Here is an 18,977-nt window from a genome sequence, read left to right on the forward strand (position 1 = left end):
ATAATATTTAACATTTGTTTAATCTGAGCCCACAGTTTGCGTAACATCTTTCCTATCTAATTCTGTATGATCATTTCAGAGGAAATATTGGATGCCGACACTTACACCTTTGGAATGCAGGTTGGTTTCAGGTCTTGCTCATATACACAACTGCTGGTGTACTAGTTAACTAAGCAACATTATTTTTTAATAAACAAGGAGCCAGATGTTTCTTTTAAGCTTATGTTTTTACAGCAACAATGCAGGCCAAGTTATCAACAGACATGTTTGCCTCTTGGCCTCAGAACATAGCGAGAGAAGGGCAACTGACACACCCGGTAGACTTTCCTCCAAGCTTAAAACCACATAGTCATTCATTGCTGAGTTATCTGGAAGCAGTTATCTGAAAAGTGTATTACTTTTAACACTGCAGCCATATACATAAGCCTTAGATATCCAACTGAATTGTGTTTATTAATATACTTAATGCTCGCTTTGTGATTATTTTTCTGTGGTTCTGGTATGATTTTTGCTATCACTAAAGAACCAAATTTGATAGTACTGGGGAGGTAACATGATACATTCTGGTCTCAAGCATTTGGATTTTGCTCAATAAAATTTAGTTGAGAAAAATCTGTACGATGTCATTATAATCAGCAACTGTTTCAGATTTTAACTTTCTTGCAAATGACACCAGCATGGCACACATCCTCTCACCTAATGGAGCACAGGAAAATACTTAAAAAAAAAAAAAGATTTTGTATGACATTCAACACAGAAACCCTACATTGCCTACAGTATTCATCACTAAATGATTGTTCATTCTTTTATTTAGTGTTATATTTCTTTACTGGTGTTACTCTTAAGGAACTTAAAACTGACTTTGTCCATGCGGTTAATTATTTTCATTAACGTTTCATTGATTTTTGCAAGAGAATAATACTGTTAAGGGGTGATTTCAAACAATCCATATAATTAATTTTCAAACACATTTCCACACTGTAAGACAATAACTCTTCAAAAAACAAAAACCTGAACAACCTATTATATGTAAACCTCATGTCCAATAGCACCTGTAGCTGCTAATAGTCACCTAATAACTAAATGTCCAAATGCATTATCCAGTGCCAGCCAATATACAGTAACTGCAGCTACTGGTGAACCCCACACTTTTATGAATGTGTCTATTTAATATACAATCTGCATGATCTATTGTTTAAAAGCACACTAAGATATAATGCCTTGTTGTCCATGTATGAACTGTATTGATAACCACAAAAGATGAAATGCATTTGCTTTGAACTTCATGTAGAACAGTGAGCTTCTTGTCAGGTAGACAGTGTTTCTGTGGGGTCAGCTCCCACACCCAACCCTCTTCCAAAGGCAAACACTAACTGACCCAGAAAACAGGGGCTGTTTCACAAAATTGTGTGGAATTCATTGCAAGAAAAAAAGTAAACAATACAGGGACATTTATTGGCCTGTTTTACAAAAGACAAGGGAACATTGTAGAAGTACTTCAAAAATGTACTTTGAAAGTCAAAAAATACACTTAAACCCACATACACTCTAAGAGATATTGGGCTCAATTCTCAAAGCTATTTACTCCAATTCGTCAAGAAAGTGTATTTTTTTTCAGAAAGGAGAAACGCACCCAATAAAGTTACCAGACCAGAAATAAACAACTAAGACTTTTAATTCAGGGGCTTGAATAAAGTATTAAGATGTTTCTCATGTGTTTTAGACTGGTGGGGTTTTTTTCCATTCAGAAAAAATATTGCGCTAATGACGATTTGGAGTAAAATAGCTTTGAGAATGTAGCTCATTGGTTTTCATAACCTTCGTCAGACAATCGCTAGCATTATTTAGATAATTGTCAAGTCCTCTGAATGATGTGGAGCTTTTTTTTTTTGGGCAGACAGAAGTGTAAGGTTCTGTGACAAAATTGTTCTGATCTCCTTTAAAATCACAATGCAAGTCCAACTTGCAAGCACAAAGCCAAAGTGCCTCAATCATCATCTGGGTCATCTGATTGCATATCCTGACCAGCAGCAGACAAGATAAGCAGTATTCACACTTCAAAAGCTAGAGATGGATGTCTTTGCATGAATTTGTAAAAATTTAAAACAGAAAATAATAACAAACAGGTGTACCTAAACATGCCACCCCTGGTTTTTTTTGTATTATTATTTTAATTTGTGTCTGGTTTATCTCCATTCTCTGGGGGCAGGGCACAAGTTGATTGGCTGACATTCAAGGCAACAGACCATCACATCCACATGCATCTGGAGACTCAAAAGTCTGCCAGCCAGGTACTATGAAAAACGCTGCTTTTATCTTTACAACAACAACAACAACAAAACATTTATAGTACCACCTTAGCTCCCCCAAATTGAATGGTGTTTTTCTGAAAAAGCACAGTTTTTATATGTTTTCCGTCCCTATTTTGAGAGTTCAAAGACTTGCTTTTTTTTCTAAAAGGAATTAACAATTTGGACAGTATAATACTAGTAAAGAAACTGGAAGGAGTCATTAACTTATTGTTCTAAGTAGCTCCCTCCTAGTTTTAATAAAAGGGATTAATTCCTTTCAGAAAACTTGTAAGGTCAATTATGTTTAATTGCAGACAGGTATGTACACTTCTAAGGGTTATACATAGTAACTTTAAAAGAAAGGTTTTAATACTGTTTATAATTGTACAGATTAAAAATGATGTGTGGATATGTAAAACAGGGCACAAGAATAGCAGGCATCAGGCCGTGCAAGGTTCACTGCAGCACTGATTCTCTCATTGGATTGACACAGTCCTGAAAGGTACACTGCCATTATGGAGGTTCAAGGGAAAGTAATCTGCTCAAAGCAACATTAATGAACCTGATAACAGTTCTATTTTTATTTAGCGCACAGGCTGTTACTCATTAGATAAAGTGACAGCCGTGGCTACAGTCTCAATGACTGCACTTCCCCATGTCAGCGGCATGGGTGACATTAAACACATGGAAAACAGCCCTTGTAAAAGCAACACAAAATATGTGGCTTAATTTTTTTAAAATTTATGGATGCCAAGTTGATTTGAACCACTAGGAGCTAATTTCTTGGATTAGTGTTGAATAATGGGGCACAATTTGTGGTGAGAATTATTCAAATCTTTTGACTAGCAGCTCCAAATTATATATAACTTATTTAAAAGCCTGCATTTCTGACTCTAATGTCTGTATATAACTATGGAGGGCAAGGTTTAGCAATTCAATCCAACAAGCAGTGGACATTAATTTGACTACAACATGAGCCTTTTGCAATACAAAAACATGAAGAATCAGTATTTGAAATTTATTTCTGTAACACAATTTGACTTTCTGTTAAGAGAATATTGTGAATTGCTTCCAGTGTATGGCTGATTTTTTTTAAAAAATCACGAGAACTTAAGTATTAGAACATAATTACTAATCTTGATGTATTTAAGAATGAAGGTCTGACACTGCAGCTAGATAATTGACAGAGGCCACAGTTCCAAGCTGAAAAAAAAAAATGTCTACACAGACATTTTTTAAATGTGATTATGTACTGGATCGTAAAGCTGGTTTCATTGTAGGTCTCAGTTTCTTTTTACTTTAGTGGCCATATACTGGTGGGATAATGGCTGTTCTGCTCAGAAACTAATTGGTTGAGCCAATCTATAATTCATTAAAAAAAAAAAAACATAAGAATGGACCACTTTTATTATTATTATTATTATTTATTTCTTAGCAGACGCCCTTATCCAGGGAGACTTACAATTGTTACAGGATATCACATTATACATTATTTCACATTATACAGATATCACATTATTTTACATACAATTACCCATTTATACAGTTGGGTTTTTACTGGAGCAATCTAGGTAAAGTACCTTGCTCAAGGGTACAACAGCAGTGTCCTCACTGGGGATTAAACCCACAACCCTCCGGTCAAGAGTCCAGAGCCCTAACCACTACTCCACACTGCTGCCCCAGCTTTAAACAGCTGTACCATGAGCTTTTTTCATTTGCACGTATTTTTATTAACAAATATGTTAACTAAAAAGGTCCTTTAATACAAAAAATAGATTTGTGTTTAACCAAGAAGGTCTTTCTGTTGGTAGGAATGACCTGAAAGTTATGTGAAGGCGAGGCGTGGTTTAAAATCAAAGGAAGAATCTGTAGCCTGAGTGTCAGTGCTTGATGGTGATATGGTGCTGCTGAGGAGGTCCCACATCAACAAGGGAATTACAGCTTGAGACAGACAGTGCATGTCTGGGGGGGCTCCTGCTTTTCTCCCCATTCATCATTGCACCATTATACTTTCACACTGGAGTCATTTATCACGAATAGGTGACAAAGTTAAATATCTATCCTGTCAAACAGTCTTCAGGCTAGTCATTTTACAGGGGATAAGCATTCAAATTGTGTTTTATTTTGTACATATGTTATGATACGATCAAAAGGTAGAACAAAAAAGCTTTTAATTATGAACAAAAAGGGATTTAAAGGGAATGGCATCTCTGATGGAACAGTATTTATGTAACCTTGAAAATATGATATCACTAGGGTTGCCATCTGGCTCAATAATCTTGGACACTTTAAGATAGGCCAGGTGTTTTAACTCACCTCTAAACCACAAATGAATCGATTTCAATCAACAGTCAAAGTGGGTGTGAATTGTGTGAGCGGCTTCAATAACTGTATTTAATTGTTTAACTGTGGTGGTGATTCTATCTGGACAGTATCATAACAACATGGAGTAAATTCGTATTACTTGAAATATCTATCAAAATAGTGCAATTCCGGGGCTCCCAAGTGATGCATCTAGTAAAAAGGCGCTCCCCGTGGAGTGCAGGATGCGCCCTATAGCCTGGACGTCGCGGGTTCGAGTCCAGGTTATTCCTTTGCCAACTGAGGACGGGACCTCGCAGGGGGCAGCGCACAATTGGCCAATCGCCACCCGGGGGAGGGAGGGCTAGGTCAGCCAGAGTGGTCTCGGCTCACTGCGTACCAGCGACCCCTGCGGCCTGGCCGGGCGCCTGCAGGCTTGCCTGTAAGCTGCCTAGGGCTGTGTTGTCCTCCGAAGCTGTAGCTCTGGGTGGCTGCATGGTGAGTCTGCAGTGTGTAAAAAAAAACGAGCGGCTAACAGCACACGCTTTGGAGGACAGTGTGCATTCGTCTTCGCCCCTCCTGAGTCAGCGCAGGGGTGGTAGCGGTGAGCTGAGCCTAAAAATAATTGGACACTACTAAATTGGGAAGAAAACAATAAAAATAATTGGTGACTACTAAATTAAAAAAAAAAAAAAAAAACACTGTAATTCCACCATTATAGAGTGCTTTGCACTCGCACATACTCTTTATTGTTTAACCTTGTGGTTAAGTTTATATTTAATTAATATGTGTTCCTGCTTCACACAGTCTTGCAATCAGACAAAAAAGCAAATCAGCAAGCTGTATAGATCTGATTGATGGAAACGATCCTCACAGGAAGTAATTCCCGTCCCCAGGCAGGTGTGTGCTTTTGGTATTTAGTGATAGTTCACGCAATTCACACTCACTTTACATGTTGAATAAAATCAATTCATTTGTAGTTTAGAGAGGTGAGTTGAAAAACCTGGCCTGTCTTATAGTCCATAGTCCCGAGATTACGGAGCCAGGTGGCAACCTTAAATGGTCAAAGGTCAAAGTGAGTGCCATCTGATTGAGGTGTTACATAACATTGAAAATATAAACCTGGAATCTCAAATGGTTTATATAAGCAGTTGGAGTAGAGGCAGTAACAGAACACAAACTCCCCTCACAAGTATGCTTAATAACTATAATAATTTATCTGTTCCTTAATGTAACTTAGTTATATCTTCCTAACTATATATCCTCTCTGAACAATATGTGTTTGTCTTCGCCCAAGAAGATTCAAATTGTTTTACCACTAGACCGTACAAGACACAATCCCCTCCAGTATGTGTCCATTGATAGGAAAGAAACAGACAGCATTTTGCACTTTTCTGTTAATCGTGTATTAGCACATGAAGACAAGATGTGTATCTGCCAATAAAGACAGACAATGACCTTGTAATTGCTGATAATTGTTACAAACGCATGTTTAATTGTGGGGGGAGTAATGGTCAGTGTAAAGAAATCTCACAGCAAGAGTTGCATTTCCCAAGCTGCACAATCTTACAAAAATGGGCAAATGAAGGGCTCTCATGAGAGTTGCTACCAGGTTGCTTGGGCAAGGATTCCCCAAACAAATGTCTTGTTCACAAAACATAAAAAATATAACTGCTCTTCTTTGAAATTATTCTTATCCATTTATCGTACTTGATGTGCTCTTAATGGACTTTACTCATATAAGCAAATACTTTTACTAAAGTCAACTGCTCTTAGTCTAATTCACCCTTAAAAGTAATTAATTACTGTATTCTTTACTTTGCTCTTACTTGAATTTGATCTTATTTTCTACTGATTTTATTGTACTTTATAACTGCTCTTAACTGTAATGTGATATTCTGTAATGTGATATTCTGTAATGTGATATTCTGTAATGTGATATTTCGTAATAACTGTAAGTTGCCCTGGATAAGGGTGTCTGCTAAGAAATTAATTAATTAATTAATTAATTAATTAATTAATAATAATAATAATAATAATAATAATAATAATGGGTTCTTGCAGGAAACATTATGGGACAGTTTTGGGACAGCAGACATACTTATTTTTGCAATTTTTGTTGGCTGGTCTGCTGAGTGAACTTGCTGATTAACTTTACAAGCTTGTTAGTATATGAGTAAATCCTTTTGTGCAATGTTGATGTACAACCGATACTCATTATTCTATGAACTAAGCTAAGCAGTTTCAGTCCTTAAGTTCTACTTTTGTTTTTATGACCCGGCTTTCAAAAAAAGATGAAACTCAATTATTCCTTCTATCTAGCATGACGTTTAAAACCAGGAAATCAGTTAACCTCTCAATTAGTTAGTTGTTTATTCCACAACTTCAGAAACTCAATCTTAGTATATTCAGTAAATATAAAGTAACTAAATGTACTGAAATGTTTTTTTTTTGTTTTCTTTTAATCATTACACTCACGGGTAAAGACAGTGGTAATCCTTTAGTTTAGGTATTCGTTATAAGTGATTACAAACTATAGCAAAAAAAGTGAAACCACCCCATACAATTGGTGAGACAGACATAAAAAGTAAGACAGAAAGACAAGCATAGAAAGACAAACAGACCTGAAAAGACAGGCAGACAGACTATATCCATTATAACTGATTATAAACAACAGCAACAGAAAAAGACAATGACAAAAGTGTATGATAATGCAGTGCTACCCATTATAACACGGTTGTCGGGGTCTATAATTGGAGACTGCGTTATTTGTGTTTCACTTTACAACGAATATTGGCATTTTTGTTCCCAAAATGATTTACATGGCCAAATTAGTATTGTAGCATATGGTGGAAAATGAAGGAAGGAGTCACACACAATTTGCAGGTACTCAAATCCACGGTTTATTGCGACGATTATTCCCGGCCCGTCAGCTTGGGCCACACCAAAAACAACAAACAGTCTTGCACATTCACACAGCAGCTTGTCTGACTCAGCTGTCAGCTCTGTCTGCGTTGATGTGGGCTTTCATGTCCCCGCCTACCCAGACGTCAATCAATCCCGGCTGAGGCAAGCTTACCACTTCCCTGCTTACACACACACACACACACACACACACGCACGCACGCACACACGCACACACGCACACACACACACAGGGTCCGTAGACCAGTCCTGTAACAGTATAAATCCTGGGTCGTTACAATATATACAGTATAATAGAAACTGCTATTCCATCGGTTTAAAGTTTACACCAGTCTTATTTAAATTGCATATTTTTTATAATAAATGTTGTCCTTGGATTCTGTGTTATTTAAAATAAATAACACTGAATCCAAGGACGTTTCTACACACTTGTATTGTTTCATACTTGTTTTGTAACATTAACAGATAGTTTGTTTTTACTTTTAGAAAGAAAAATACAGTGCAAGCACAGGAGCTTTATAAGTACTATATGTCCCAGTTTCAACTTAAATGGGTTTAAAAACTGTAATGTAAAACAACAATAACACCCATTTGTGAGTCAAATTGCATTATGGGGAAAATGGGAGCCATGGCCTTACCGGATTATAACCGATTCCGCACTATAACGGGCCGCGTTATAATGGAGTAGTACTGTAGTCTTGTTATTTCTAATTACATTCTATAGTTGTTAATAGCATCATGAATAACATGTTTATAGATTGCATATAATCACTTTGTGGTAAGTGAATTTTCAGTGAATGTACACATTTTTACAATTTTCAAAAGTACAGTGTAAATATGCTTTGTTGTTGTATTGCAACTTAAATGCATGCTCTTTTGTGCTCGGTTATGTAGTTTAAGTAAATGTGAGTAAAATAATTAGCTTTTTGAATCCCAAAGCTTTATTAGCTGTGATTAACTAAATGTACGTTACAGTACCAAGCTTTGAAAATTACCTCCTTAGTCATTTCTACATTTGTTGTTTGTCAGAGCACATTGCTAACAAATAGCAACCAATGAAACTCAGAGAATGTAATGAGTCCATTAACGTGGCCTCCAGAGACATCATGCCAGTCACACAGACAGAGTCTGAAAGACAATATCTGTGGTATGTGTATTTATGTAGGGTCAGGGAGTTTGGTCAACACTCCTATACATCTAGAAACATCAGGATGAATCCTCTCCTACTATAAGCAGTACTGGCATGCAGCATTTCAAACGTATCTGATATGCAGTGGCACCAATACATTATTTAGAGGTACTGCAAATGTCAATATCCGTAGTTCAATATATCATGATTCAATTGAGTAAAATGTTCCCACTAAAGATAAGTAACTATCTTTAATTCCTATTAAAAATGAAGCATTTGGCCAATACATAAATAAATAAATAAATAAATCAATCAATAAATGTTAATTAAACAAATCAAACTAACTCAATAGTTAATTATTTGGCAATTGAATACTTTAAAAGGAATGTTTCATGGGTTTACTAGTAATGGCCAGTTTGTTGGAGTTGTTTTAAAACTGCCCCTATACTATATGTATGTAGGATTACTACAGTATATTTAAATAAGTGCAATATATTAGGACTGCTATCAACTAAAATATAAACACAGTCAACCAAATTGCATTATAATAACTAAATATTAAGGCAACAGGATCTGTAACCCTTAGAAATGTGTCTGTGTCTTATTTCATCCCCACAGGCTACGCTCTAGATGGCATCAGTAAAGAAAGAGGATCTTGAATTACTAGCCCTGATGAAACATTCTACCTGCTGTATCATATTACTATTTGGGAAGGTACCTATATTTTCCCCATTGGGCATTAATAAATAAGCCACAGGTTTCCAACAAAACTTAAGATAATGCAATCCACATGAAGCACTACAGAGTGCTAATTATAGTAATTTGGATAAAATGCTGCTCCCCAGCCCAGGCTTGAAGTTTCTCAAGTTGATGCATTATCTTTGATATAGGGTCAGTTGGTCGAAGCTCCAGATTTTTATATCAGGCAGTGAAAGTACCCAGAGTTTCTTATTGCAGCATATTAATGAAAAGGGCTTTACTCACATGGATCATGTTATGTCAAGGCCAGAGCATGGTGTAATGGATGTGTGCATGCAGACTGAGATTTATTGCTTTGCGGTTCAATTGCGCTAAGTGTCTGAAGAATTGTAAAGCATTTATTTAACCCTTTGACGGCAGTTTACCACAGCCAACCAACTCAAGTCAAACTGAAGAAATACACTTGCATACAATACAAATACAAATGCAGCTCTTCACTTGTCCATGATAGGGTTGAAGCTAACGTGCTTTCATCTGTGTGAAATATAATTAACATAGTTTAAAGAGCTAGTGTGTTTGTTCTGTGCAAAAGCATCATAAAGTACCACCAATTACAATATGCACATTAACCCAGGATCCCACCACAAACCTGCCAATTTCTCATTTTTGTACAACAATAACTACCAGATTCTGCGAAGTCAACGCCCCAGTTTGAACGATCACCCACCCCAACTTTTAGCTGAAAGTAAAATGTTCACCATTCATTTCCAGTTTTTAATAACCATGCAAAAATAATGCCTGAGGGGAAATATCGCGGCTCACATGAATAGAAAAAAACTGCCTAGAAGTAGTTGCTCTGTGCATTAATGATTCAGACAATTGCTTGCATCATCAATGAGGAAGGTTCAGATGACGAAGAGTTTGGCGGTTTTGGATCAGATGATACAGACTCTGCAGTCAGACTGATTACACTTTCCTATTGTTACGCTACAATCCATATTTTGGATTTTTTTTTTAAAAAATGGTATCAAACATTGTAATGCTATAGTGCTGCTTTGGATAATATGTTAATGTATTATTTCGTGTTGTGTTTTCACACTGGACACTCCAATTTCTTACTTACAGAGATTATGCAAAGCATTTCTTTTAGTAGACCGAAAATGTCACGTGTCTATATATATTTTAAATGCAGCAACTTGTATTCTTGCACACTGTCCTGTAGCTTTGAAGTTTGATGTTTGTTTTGTGAAAATGTCTGAAATGACAATGGACATACTGCAGCAACTTTGAATTGTATTTCACCAGTCAGTAAATAAATATAAATAAATATAAATATGCTAAAGAATCACTTCTTGATTCTTTAGCGTAACTGTGTGCTCTACCTTTGAATTTTAAGTATACCTAATTGTAAACGTAATCTATCTACCTAATGTTAAAAATGGCTGTATTTTTAACCCCTGCCTGAGTCAACGCTCCCCCCTTGACTTTATTAAACTTTCTGCACTCTTTGTTTGTTTGGGGTATAATTATCATTCAAGTGCATACAACAGTGTATACAATAACATTTACTTTAAAACATCCCCCCCCCCCCCCCCCCAAATCACATAAATGTAGGCTGCGGTAAGTGTGAATTATATTAGGTGCTGTTGCTACCAAACATGGATTTTATCAAGATATATCATATGTTAGAACTATGTTATGTGTGTTTCATGAAAACTATATTTACATGGCTGCCAACATGTAGTGCTAGGCAATTCGTTGTTTTGTGTTTTGTCTATCCAAATGCCTATTACCGTTTCTGAACTGTACATCTGTTTACCATCATTCTTCTTGACAGCTTTCCAATATGCATTTTTTAAATTACATTTCTTAGTTTTTATACTGTCTTAAAGCTTCAGTTCCCACAATCATGTTCACGTTAAATACAAACTTTTTTTTTTTTTTTACTACATTCTTACAAGTCTTTCTGTGCAAGACCCTGCTCATACAAAAGTAGGGTAAGTTTATTTACATTCCCTGATAGTTGTTGGAAATTAGAAACACATGCTGTCTCCTTATTGAAACCCGTTTGCCACACTCTGAGTTAATGAGGTTTACTCCTGGTACTATCTGCTACAACAGGAGGGTTTCTGAGTCTGTATAAACAGAACAGAAATATTAAAACGAATGGGTGAGAAAAATTAACATAACTCTATATACATGACCAACTAACGGCTTTTCCAGATATTGGAATGATCACATCATCACACAGCCTATAATTTATTTATTTATTAAACTACATCCCAAAACAAAAATATTGGGAAGGAAAGCTATTTTAATGTGGTCGGCTATCTAAATGTGGCAGAAAAAGCTGGATCCTGCCACTCAGGCTGAGAAACATCCGTGCAGTCACTCCTAGTAGGGAAGGAAAATTCAGTCCATGACTACTGCTGTACTCTCAGAAACACAGCAAACGCTTGTTCAGTTTACCAATGCAGTGCCACCTTACCTAATTTGTACCCATAACAATCCTTTTAACACAGTGCTGAGTGTGGGCTATTACACAGACTACATTACTGTCTGTAGTTAACAGTTTTATAATTACATATATTTTTTACATATACGTAGTAATAATAATAATATCTAACACAGATTAACTCAATACATTTAACATCTTAAGACAGTCGTTAAAGATATTTTCCAAGCAATAACTGATCTCCTTGATCTTCCTTGACTGACACATTGTTACTACTGTAGGTGCTCTTGGCACTGCATTCAATATACAATTTGTTGTGCTTTTCAATAAAAAGCCAAACATTGCCTCATTTTTCAAGAATGAAACATTTGAACCAGTGAAATGGGTTTTAGTAATAGACTTAAATTTTCCCAGATTGTTTAAATATAATGAGTGGTGCCGATTTCTCACCTGTATATGCAACTGTTTGCTTGTTTTTTGTAATTGTGATTCATATTTCAAGGGTTCCCAGGTATTCCAGGTCGGCTAAGCAGTGCCCTACAAGCCAAAGCTGCTGTAAACTTTGCTTTGTGGATTTGGCCCTGTGATGAAAGTAGATATTATATTTCTAGATTCTGTTTATTGTTGTATTAACACAGAGCCATTGAAATATGATTGTTGGAAGAATGGCTTCATTTCTGTTTGTTTATTTGGGAGGTACATGTCCTTGCATTATGATCAGTGGCGGTCAATACTTCAAGTGATGCGGTTCATTTTACAATAAGGGTTCCTCCATCCACCACCAATAATTTGAACAAGAGTACAATAAACTTCAGCAATTATCATTATCATGGCTTTATGCAATAGAATAACAATCCTTTTTTTTCTTTTTTTATTATTATTAATATTATTTGTTTATTTAGCAGACACCTTTATCCAAGGCGACTTACAGAGACTAGGGTGTGTGAACTATGCATCAGCTGCAGAGTCACTTACAACTACAGCTCACCCGAAAGACAGAGCACAAGGAGGTTAAGTGACTTGCTCAGGGTCACACAATGAGCCAGTGGCTGAGGGTGGATTTGAACCGGGGACCTCCTGGTTACAAGCCCTTTTCTTTAACCACTGGACCACACAGCCTCCCATTTTTAAATGAGAGGTAATCAAGGAGGCTTCAGAACTTCTTGCTGCTCAGTGAATATACATCCAGTGCTGACTCACATGCTTTGGTTTTGACCATTACTGAGATTTTTTGAATTCGGGTCAGTTGTTGTGAATTTTTTTTTTTTTGCATATAAAAGATTCATATCAGGGGATGCAATTTACAGAACCAGACAAAGCTCATGCTACTGTTTGCCATACAATGTCTGTATTGCACAGTGCACACTTTCACAACTGTACAATGGAAGCTGATTCAAAACCAAATCAGATTTGCTCAAAGACCCAGCAAAAACAGATTTGCGTATCAGACACCACAGACTTAGATGAAACTGTTTAGGACATATTTTCCTAATACAAAAAAATCTAAACAGGAAGGTGTCATGCATACCTGAAACGTGCATTGCTGAAACAACTTTATAGATGGGTGTTTAAACATAAACTGTTTATACATGATAAACCATATTTTTGTAGTAATCCCCTCAACTAAATTGGAAATATCTATGTAATCTGACAGGAGACAAAATTGGAAATATAAATTAAAATACCTTTAAGACACAGGGGGTAGGGGTACAAATGAATACATTTGCACCTCGCTAATAGCTATACAACCAGGGTGCAGTGTTGTAATCCAGTGTCGGCAGAACTGACGGAATCACAGTGAGAGAAAGAGGGTGGGAGAGCTGTCTATTCAACTAAAACAAAAGACGCAATCAATTCATGTTAAACACACACACTGCAAGAAAGGAAAGCCACTCATGACCAAGAGTGACCACATAGCACAGTGATTACTTAAACATCCCAGGCATCAAACCAAAATAATCGAAAAACATGGCTACCATGTTGTTTTTATCTGTGGTTACTTTTAACTTAGTGTAAACACTTGTTACAAGAAGATTTATCTTTCGTCAGAATGTGTCACTGGACAAGCCCCAGATGTCTCTCTGAATAAGAACGGGAATCCAAGGCATAAAAATCATAATATAGCAGGAACTTAATAAAAAGTATGAAAAATTGACTAGTTTGTTACAATTAATCCTTATATTACCCCTTTTCACAATTACATAGAGGACAGAAATTACTAATCTTAACCACTATGGGTACTATTCACTTTTTTTTTTAAAGTCTGTTTTAATTAATTTAATTCAGTTTGATATTGTATTATATGATTTCTAGACTGTTGACTTATTTAGCAATAGTTAGGACATGTTTCATGAATGCCAAACTAATTTGTAAAAACACCTTTATGAAAGAAAACATTAGTTAATTAACTCATGAGATAAACAAATGCCTTTAGAAATCCCTACCAACAGCCCTTAGTTTCTTATTGTTTACAGACATTTGACCATGTAATTCTTAAGAAAGTTTAAATCTTTGAAGTCTAAACACCTATAATACCGGAAATCAAGGGTTACTGTTTACTTTTCTGAAACACCTAAAGGAGACAGTTTGAAAGAATTGAAATAGCTATTGCTGATAATGATAATGCATAATTGTGGTGCTTTTACACGTCAAAGATTAAAAAAAAAGTTAACGATCACTGGTAAGTGAATTTAGTTTATATTTACTGAGTTGGAAATGCACAGCTTATGTTTATGAAACGTTGCCTGTTTTCAACTCTTACATGTCATTTCTGTATAATCCCTTTAGTTCCAACAAGGTGTTAGCGCAAATTCCTAAAACTCAACAGGTTCTTAGTGAAAACATCAGCTCTGAAAGACATAATTGCCAGACTTTTAAGTTGATAATCTCCTAGTTTTCATGTAAAACATGAAGGGGGATTTTAGTAAACTTTTTTTGAAAATCTAATAATTGACATTTATTCCAAGAATTAACAGGAGAGTCACAAAACCATTTGTTCAGCTGACTCACTCCACACCTACTCTTGTTTAGTATCTTTTATTATGAAAAGATACATTCCTACTACTGGTGGTCCCAAAGATGCCATCTCAAAAATGTTTTTGTAAACAAGCCTTGAAGTTTTAAAAAAATGATCTTAGGTCATAGACTCTTTTTTATTATTATAGTTACCAAAACATTCTGCATTCCATTCTGCAATGAGAGGTGGTTTATCTAAATGTATCTTATAACTTCAAAAGACTACGCCATGCACACTAACTCAGTGCACATTTCTTAGATCTGTTATTTAGTTACAATAAGGTACACTAGACAAATATAGCTGAGCAACGGAATCATGTGCATGCTGTGGGTGACAACCTTTCAAACAATAACTGGTCAAGTATTCCATACTAGTAAACTACACATGTAAATTAACACAAACATCCACATAACTTAGCTAAAGGGGAGTGGGCCTTAATGTCAAATAATTGACTTAAACTAGCCATAAGAGCCCATTAAATCCAATTGTTTTCTATGAGCTACTGTATGTCTGCTCCCTGAAATAAGCAATTGATTTGGCCTCAGGCCTTTTCTTGGTGCAGAGTTTTAAATTAAACATTCAAGTTAATGATCTTAGTTGCTGTAAGCCTGAGTTTGGGATATCTTACACACCACAGCTTTAGACCTCTAATTAAATGTAGTAAATGGAGGGGTGTGTGTTTTTTTTTTTTTACAATCTGTCATTATGTCCACCCAAACAACATTTGCAGCAAAAGGTTGTACTTACCTGTGAGAAGTTGAGTCCATTCAATGGATGGCACTGCTCCTCCACTTTCTCGACAGCGCCAGTCTTCTTTCTCATGCGCTCAGCCTCCTGGGCCAAGTAAAGGTCCAGAACAGGCACTCCCCTGGTCTTAATATCCGCCTCTGTCAGAGAGTTCACCATTAGCATGACCCAAACCGGTCTCTTTCTTTCCCAGTTCCCAGCAATGGCATTGAACAAATAGTCTGCATACAGCCCCTTACCCCGTTGGTCAGGGGTCATCCAGGAAGGCATCATGAGCTTGACATACTCCAGGTGGCGCTTGAGTCTTCTGTAAATGTCTCTGGGCAATACGTCCTGTAGGTTCTCGCCGTGTGGCAGCATCTGGCAGCTGGTCAGGGCTGAGATGGTGTAGGGATCTGTCAAGTCCAGCTCAAAGTACACAATGTTGCTCTCCTGAAAGGCTTTCTTGGAATTATCAGGGATAAAGTCCCAAACGCGGGTGTAGGGGACATGGATAGTGCCAAAGAAGTAGGATGGAGGGTCTCTCTTGATGGTCCACAAGAATGAGTTTAATTCAGTTTGCTAGCAGAGGAGAAAAGAGAAAACTATTACTTTAATTTAAAAAAGGGGTGAAGATCTCAGTGAGATCATGTTGCATTTATTTCTATATGAGTAACATTGTGCATTTCCTAAAAACTAAGTTTTTGTGCAATAATAACGTGAAGGTGTTTTTTTAATCCATAAAAATGCAGAAACATTTTATATGCACCTCCCTGGGGCTCAGCTAAACTGTTCCCAATTTAGATGAAAGAATACACCAGTATTCTTTACTGCCTTATTTGTAAAGATAAGACACATAATAACATAGTGGGAATCTCTGCTCTTCTGATTAGGAGTAAATTAAAAAGACCTGAGAGCATCTTTACATCAATTTAAGATATAATAAAACACTTTCTATAGCTTTATTCAAAATAAATTATATTACTATAGGAGTCAGTCACCAAAAAAACGACATATATTAGCCTTTCTTCCTTTGGAAATTGTGGGAAAACAGAAACATTGCAAAATAAATTTTGGATTTTAACTGCTGCATATAAATGTTTCAATGTTTTTGGTATATAATTCATTGTGTGCATAGTTAAATATAAATGGGCAGGTGACTTGACATTCTGGACCCTAGAGAGTCACAATTTAGTGAAATGCCACAATTGAATCGATCAACGCTCAAGAGGCGAATTTGTGCGGGGTGTGTAAGAAGTGATGTGTGTGATTGGCACTGGGGTGAGAGCAGAAGAAAGGTACACAGAGAAGAACAAAAAGCAAAGACAAAAAACAAACGGCAGCCTTTCCGCACTCCGGTCTGTTTACTAATCTTAACAGGATCTCATTAGCTAACATTCAAAAACCCATCAACTTTCTGCATGCCAGAAAACCTGGCGGCTCAGGAACTAGTGAAGGCAAACAGACCCCGCGGTTGATAAGACAGTTTCCAAGAAAAACGTTCGTTCTAAGTAATTGTTGTTTAAAGTATTGCAAGTGTGTCCTGATGTGGAAGACAACGTGTTTTGTTTCAGTTATAGTTGGTAGGGCACTGTACGTCTGTTACAGTATGTTCTGGACAATAAACCGGCATTCATAAGTTTATACCAACAAGTTTTACAAATGATACATTTATATACACAGTGCAAAATCAAACTCTGTTCAGGAGGTCAACTGATAACAGTTCAATATAAAACAGGTGACGTGATTAAATTAATGAACTATTTACCTGCGCGGAACAATTAAATTACATTATATTTGTGGAAACCAAAAATCAACTCGGTGAACGCATGGCCCTGTGAAGTACCAATTTAGCGCAAAACAATAGTTAAAGGGGGTTTTTTCCCAACAAGCATATACAGCAACAAAACAAAAACAAAAAACAGCAAACCATACATCCCTAGATATCTACGCAATCTGCAGCATTTATGACAAATTCAAGTAAAACTGTTAACTAGTACTGGAGTAACAATTTGGGGACACATTTGAGTCATCATAATTAAACATGTGAGTTGTTTGTTATTGTAACACTAACAACTTTTATTTATTTTTAACCAAAAAAAATGTTGCGTTTGACGATATAACTGGCTCTTACCGTATGCAATGCTACTGAATTCCTAGATTCACGCTGGAGGACAACAGTTCAAATGTACAGCTTTCAAGAAGGGATAATAAAATAATAAAGCACAAGAAGCCGCAGGAGCATTTAAAAACAAATTAGCCTGTATATGTCAAACCTCTGAATTTCAGTGAAGCTGTTATTAAGAGCAGACACGTTGAAATGTTCACTCAACCAAAACACCAAACACAGGGCATCTGAATGTAAACTAGCCGGAAAAACTTTAAAAGGAATGGTGCAGATGATAACATTTGGGGACAATCTACGGGCGGGATTATATATATATATATATATATATATATATATATATATATATATATATATATATATACAAGAAAGTAGATTAGAACAATTGACTTCAACAGATATGCATTTAAATTACTAATAAAAAAACAAGATATTTGTAGACCGTTTAAAGTAGTAAAAGGGTAAAAAAAAATAATAATAATCTGTACTTACTTTCTTGTTAAGTTCACAGTTTGTAGCGCCTCTTAGGCTTTTCCGATTTGCCCTGACCAGCAAAATTAGGAATGCTTGGATAAATGCACCCCAAGTGAACAGCATCGTAGCTCCGGGGAAAATATCAATAGCCTAGTTTTCAGAAGCTGACTGACAGTCCTCCAGGAGAAAAAAAAAAAGCAATGTATTTGTATGCCTTATTTAAGGTTTGAGGCATAATAATCTAACCTTTCTAGGACTTGTGTTCGCCATGCTGACGGAGTTAGCAGATGATAATGCAGAACTGTCTGTCTGTGGTTTTGTTAAGTTTTGACTGGGGGGGGGGGGGGGGGGGGGTCTCTCGCTCACATGCTCTGTTCAGCGAAAATGTTTTCTCCCTTCCCCAGCGCGTGCATTTGTTTTCTCCTTTCCCCAGCGTGTTTTGAATGTCACAGACCTGCTTCTAACCCAGTTATAAATTGAACAAAATGAGAGCATATGGTGTAATCCTAATACTAAACTTTGCTCATAATTGTGATTCACTACTTTCACTCTTCACTTCGTGTTCAATGTCGTCCGATCGCTCTGTATCCCCGTGAAACCGCTGTTGTGATCCAAGGATCTGTTAAACCACGGTTGTAAAAGCTTGGAGTGAATCGGTATAAAAATCATACATGATCTTCAATCTGTCGGTTTTTAATTAACTCTTTCGACTTCTTTCTTAAACAATCGTCTCCACTCTCATTGGACTGATTTCACAAGGACTGGATGCAAAACGTGTTTGTAGTTCCTGAATATACCCCTGGATGGAGGTACAAGCCGTTTGTAATGTGAATGAA

General features: G+C 36.5%; 1 protein-coding gene across 1 annotated transcript in view; it reads right to left on the reverse strand.

Moving 5' to 3' along the window:
* LOC117421083 (metalloprotease TIKI1-like) overlaps positions 1 to 18,482 on the reverse strand; it is a 63,549-nt gene extending 45,067 nt beyond the window's left edge. The window contains exons 1-2 of the mRNA XM_034034998.3: positions 18,160 to 18,482; positions 15,564 to 16,124 (exon numbers count right to left, since the gene is read on the reverse strand). Coding sequence (XP_033890889.2) covers positions 15,564 to 16,124; positions 18,160 to 18,264 — 666 coding nt within the window. The 5' untranslated portion in view covers positions 18,265 to 18,482. The remainder of the gene's footprint in view (positions 1 to 15,563; positions 16,125 to 18,159) is intronic.
* Between the last annotated feature and the right edge of the window lie 495 nt (positions 18,483 to 18,977).

Source organism: Acipenser ruthenus, chromosome 1, assembly GCF_902713425.1.
Source record: "Acipenser ruthenus chromosome 1, fAciRut3.2 maternal haplotype, whole genome shotgun sequence".
Lineage (NCBI taxonomy): Eukaryota > Metazoa > Chordata > Actinopteri > Acipenseriformes > Acipenseridae > Acipenser > Acipenser ruthenus.